Source organism: Nansenia antarctica (assembly GCF_963989245.1).
Source record: "Nansenia antarctica genome assembly, chromosome: 9".
NCBI classification, from domain to species: Eukaryota; Metazoa; Chordata; class Actinopteri; order Argentiniformes; family Microstomatidae; genus Nansenia; species Nansenia antarctica.
Window position 1 is genome coordinate 21356127 of NC_137679.1, and position 5044 is coordinate 21361170.

Genomic DNA, 5044 nt, shown 5'->3' on the forward strand with positions numbered 1-5044 from the left:
AGCATTTCAATATATCTGTGCTGGACCCATGTTGTAAGACAATTACCATTCAAAGTAACACATATCAGTTTGAACACACGTACACAGAAATCAGTATGCAACACAGAAATCTCTTGCCATGATTGTATAGCGATATTCTTCGGCCCAAGAGGTCAGCGGCAAGAGTAAAAATAAACTTTGGATTTGGTAAGAACCTGCTGGTCAAGTTCATCAATTGGAAGAGTATATTGGTGGTGGTCAGTGCACAGCCACCGACTGCAGTGTTGAGGGGTTAGTCAGAGTCTCGCTGGGGGTCGCAGGGCTGCTTTGGCTGGTGGCTGTCTGGGGAGAGGTCGGGCTGAGCGACTGCGGAGAGTTTGAGAGGAACGCAGGTATGTGTGGAGGTAGCGCCGATAAACCGTGCACTGAGGTCGGAGTGGGTTTGATTGGCAGAGGGATTGCTGGTATGGTCTGTCCTCCGTGACACAGGGACTTGATGGGCACGCCGTAGTGACTGTAATCACTTGCCATTGAAATAGGGGCCATCGTGTCGATCATGCTGGTGTTGTACATATGGGGCCACGCCGTGGTCAGCTGATTGTGCAGGGGGTAACCTGCAGACATCGACTGCATGGTGGAAAATGCCAGACTTCCCGGTACCTTGTACTCTCTGGCAATGATGTTCTCAATAGCAAACGGATGCTTAAAAGTTGATGGCTGCGACATTCCTAAATTATAACTTGACATTTGCGGAAGATGTGTGCCAGTCGCCGCCAACGCACTGAGCCTCAGTTTAGCTTGCTGTTGGAGATAATGGGCAGCTTCTGATTGCTTGCTTTGAGCCAAATGCTCAGCTGCCATCATTAACTTGAAACGTTTGCGGCGCCTTAAGAAACTTCCATTCTCAAACATGTCCCCACAGCTGGGATGGAGTGCCCAAAAACTCCCCTTACCCGGCTGGTCTGGACGGCGCGGTATTTTGATGAAACAGTCGTTGAAGGACAAGTTGTGTCGCAAAGAGTTTTGCCATCGCTGGGTGTTTTCCCTGTAATAGGGGAATCTGTCCATGATGAACTTGTAAATTTCGCTGAGAGGAAGCATCTTCTCCGGGCAGCCCTGGATGGCCATGGCAGTGAGGGAGATGTAGGAGTACGGTGGTTTCTGGTCGCTGTAGGTGTTTCTCCCTGGTCGAGGCATCCTTAAAGATTCTTCTTTCACAGAACTACAATAAAAACGCGTTTCGCTTAAGTCTTAGATAAAAACTCACCTTTCCTCATGCAAATAAATACATGCGTCAATGACCGTATAGCTACACAGGCAATGCGAGCTGTGCGTAAAATACAATTTGTAGGAGCGGCTCAAAGTTCGCAGACCCTTTCCTGCATGTGCACCAATATGTTTGGACTCCAAAGCTGTGGTGTTGCAGTCTGTCTGACTCCCTATGAAAGCAGGTTTTCTTGGAGGAGCTGTGATCTTGACTCAGTAGGCTTCTTTCCCCCTGCTATCTGAATGGAGCAGATCTCATCTCCTTCTCTTGATCAGATGAGCTAAGTAGTTGCCTCCATGTCCTTCCTCTAACCATCTGATAGTTTTATGTGGTGACATGAGCAGAAAAGACCCCCGTAGTGGCGCTTCATTAATGTGCCACCTCTTTGCTATCACATGACAATCGCCTTGGGAGGAGGGGGCTGGGAGAAAGGCATAATCTGGTTTCATTTACACCTATTTACATGGACACCTTGGGCCAATAGAAATCATTTCCATTTGAAGACAGCGCAAAGGGGTGAAAAGGCTCGGCAACCGGAATTGAACTGCGATGGCACTCAGTAACAGTGTGAAGGTATGCGCTAACTTTCTGTGGGCTTCACAGGGTGCTTAGTCTACAATTCACACGTACAAATGGAACTACTAAGCAATGGGATGTTTGACATGGAAATTGGCTGGCACTAGCTTTCAGTGTGCGTCGTATTGTTAGGATATATTTTGTTGTTTGCTGTCATGACATTGTCTCTCAGGACTGCATGTTTGTGCTTTGTTTTTCGAGAGCGTGTGAATTATACTAACTATATACATATATGTACCAATTCCATTAATGACACACAAGACTATTGGTTCACAGGACTTGGTTGATTTGGAATGTTATGTAGGCCTACGCCTGTTTATGTTAAGTTGAATGGGTGTACAATCTATCACTACACCTAATGGCTTTGCCACTCAATTGATTCACTTTTGATACAGATTACCGAAGTTCAACAGCCACATCAGAGTGCCACTGAGGGCGGTGTGTAATAAACAGTTAAACTACGATGTTAACTGGATTATAGTCCTACTGTATGTTAGGCTACGGTAAAGTTTAACTAGTTCATTGATAATAAGATAATCGTATTTTAAATGCGCAGATGCTTGCAGTTAGGCCTATAGGCTGTGCTACTGCATAAACTCCCTAAACAGATCAGAGAAAATGTTCGTCGCAAATTACACAATATTTACTTCAAGACTCTTGCATCAATTCAATGCACCGAATAAAACCATCCGCTCAATATCCGCCATAATTATAGCCTAAGCCATGATTCATAACCCTCATTGATTTATAGAGGGATAATAATAACCCTACAGAGTTATGGAAGTTCAACCTGTCTCAACTGATTTCATTTTGCTAGATAAAGTAGCTATTTGAAAATATTAAACACAATGCAAACTAACGCTGATTTAAACAGAAACTTCATAGAGCAAGCATGTCTTTTGTATTTATGTAAAACAAATTGAAAAGTACTTCAGAAATGCAAATAAAGCCTTTAGGGTGGCGTGGTGAAAACTGTATAAAATATCCATAAGTCAATTATATGAATGTGAAAACCAAATGGAAGCCTATTTTGAGCAATGGCCATTCAAGCTTTTTCCAAGGCTCACCAAGGGCCACCTTTCCGCTTGGAAAGTTTGCAATGCCAGGGACCACACACGCGCACGCGGATTTGCTCATAATTTATGCTAATTTCCCTCCATAAATCCACAATACACCCCATCACCAGTCTGACGGATTGCGAATAGAATCGACTATGCAAGGGACACCATGCATTGTTGATTCGGATGCTCACTATTTTGAGCCGAAATCAAGTGTTCACGGAAACGTTTTAAAAGAATCTCCCCGAGTTGATATTTACAAAACCGAGAAAAGTACCAACCAAACTTTTAAGGTTTCCTTGGTTGCCACACAAACCCCATCTGAAAGAAGTCAATTCCATGCTGAGCATGCAGCTATTTTAATTCCTACCCCATGAAGTACCTCTTTTAACTTGTCATTCCTATGTTTGTGTTTGGCAGAAAGGATTTTGATTCCCAAGCTTCCCACAAGAAGTTTTCTAAAGTGGCCCAACTGTCAGGCCGTGTCAACCAACTTCAAGAGTCCATTATGATAACGCAAGTATTCCTCAATAAATTAATCTGTCATCGTCTATGAAGTCTTTTATTTCTCTCCCTCTGTCAGTCCACCTCCACCTAAGTGATTAGGCTATATATATTAAATATATATATTATATATATACTGTATATATTAGTCTAAATATATAAATTATTGTTTTAAACCTATTCTCTCTTGTTCATAGGTCCTTCATAATTATAGAACATCGAAACATGAAAGATTTTCCCACAAATTACAGGCCTATATGAAAATTAAATTGACAGGTGATTTTTCTGTCATAAAAACAATTATTTGCCTGTTTGAGTTCGTTTTTTAAATACATTTCCCTACTCTGCCGACCTGGAAAATCAGCTAGGGATTTTTTCACAGTTAATTATGTTGATAATGACACAGTATCAACCCGAGATGAAGGACCACCCAAATCATTCTACATTTTCACTTTCTGCTTTCTGCGGCTAAAGTGCCCGGCCAGCTGTCATGCAAATCAGCTTTGTCCTTAAGTTAACGGTTAACCAATTGAGCTACGGCGAAGCTGCGTATTTGCTCACTGAGGATGTGTGTTGCTTTTTTTGCGCTTCCACGCAATACGATATGGCTAGGCCTATTGTTGAGCTCGAATGGCACACTGAAAATGCCACCATGACTCTGAATGGAGAACTCGCCTTTCTCGCCGCTCCCAAACTCCTGAGTTCAAGCAGCAGTAGATCAACTGTATAATGTGTGCGATGTTTGGTCATTTGTACAAGCCGAACAAAGGTTGGGATAAGCCAAATTGCATTGCACTTGTGAACCGAGCCCTAGTCTGAAGTATCCTTTATAACTGGGGACCGAGAACAATTTTGTGTGCGCCTAAAAAAAGGATGGAAAACAAAGGCACTTTCTGAAACATCGCAAAGTAGAGTAGTGAGGCGTGACATTCCCAGGGTGATGAGACACAAAAGCTGAGGTCATGGGGATGAAAAAGAGAATCAAACAGCCACTTTCACACGTCTGGCCTCAACTGCTGAACCTCAACACAATAGGAAACAAATGTTGTTAAAAGAGGATCGATTCCATTCATTTTAAACCAGCGAATGATAGCCAAACAATATTGTCAAAATGAATCAAGTCGGGATATGCTGCCAGTGCCACCCAGGAATATGATAGCAGCTGATAAAAATGACGACGATTCATGCACGTTCTGACGGAGTGTGATGAAGAGAAAACATCTCCTTAATGTGTCTGTGGTAAATAAGAGAGAAAAAAGTGATAACAATAATACCTAAGTTAGTCATTTTATCTTTTTTATGTTGTTGCTTGGCAATAATAATCATAATAATAATAAATTAGTATAGCCTATACCACTTGTCTTTGCAAATGCATAAATAAAATGCATACATAATCGTGAGCATTTTGTTTACACACTTTTTATAAAGCGAAATAATTAGCCTATTTTCTAAATCATAACAGAGATGGTCAAAGGCAGGCCTACTTCCATAACTGTCAAAAGTGCATCACCTTGAGGGGGTTCTTTTTTATATTTCAACTTGCTTTGGAGTCTAGAGTCCCGCTGTGCACTCTGGTAACTGAATGTGTATTTCGTAGCATTATCAACTAGCTCTAACTGGAGGCAATGTAGATTTACCAAAGAACTAATGAATAAACAAA

At 42.0% G+C, this 5044-nt stretch overlaps 1 protein-coding gene across 1 annotated transcript; it reads right to left on the reverse strand.

Moving 5' to 3' along the window:
• Positions 1 to 237: 237 nt before the first annotated feature.
• Positions 238 to 1176, reverse strand: foxb1a (forkhead box B1a; the record flags this gene model as incomplete). Its single annotated transcript, XM_080539284.1, has 1 exon — positions 238 to 1176. The coding sequence occupies one exon, from the start codon at positions 1174 to 1176 to the stop codon at positions 238 to 240; it is 939 nt and encodes a 312-aa protein (XP_080395410.1).
• Positions 1177 to 5044: the final 3868 nt, after the last annotated feature.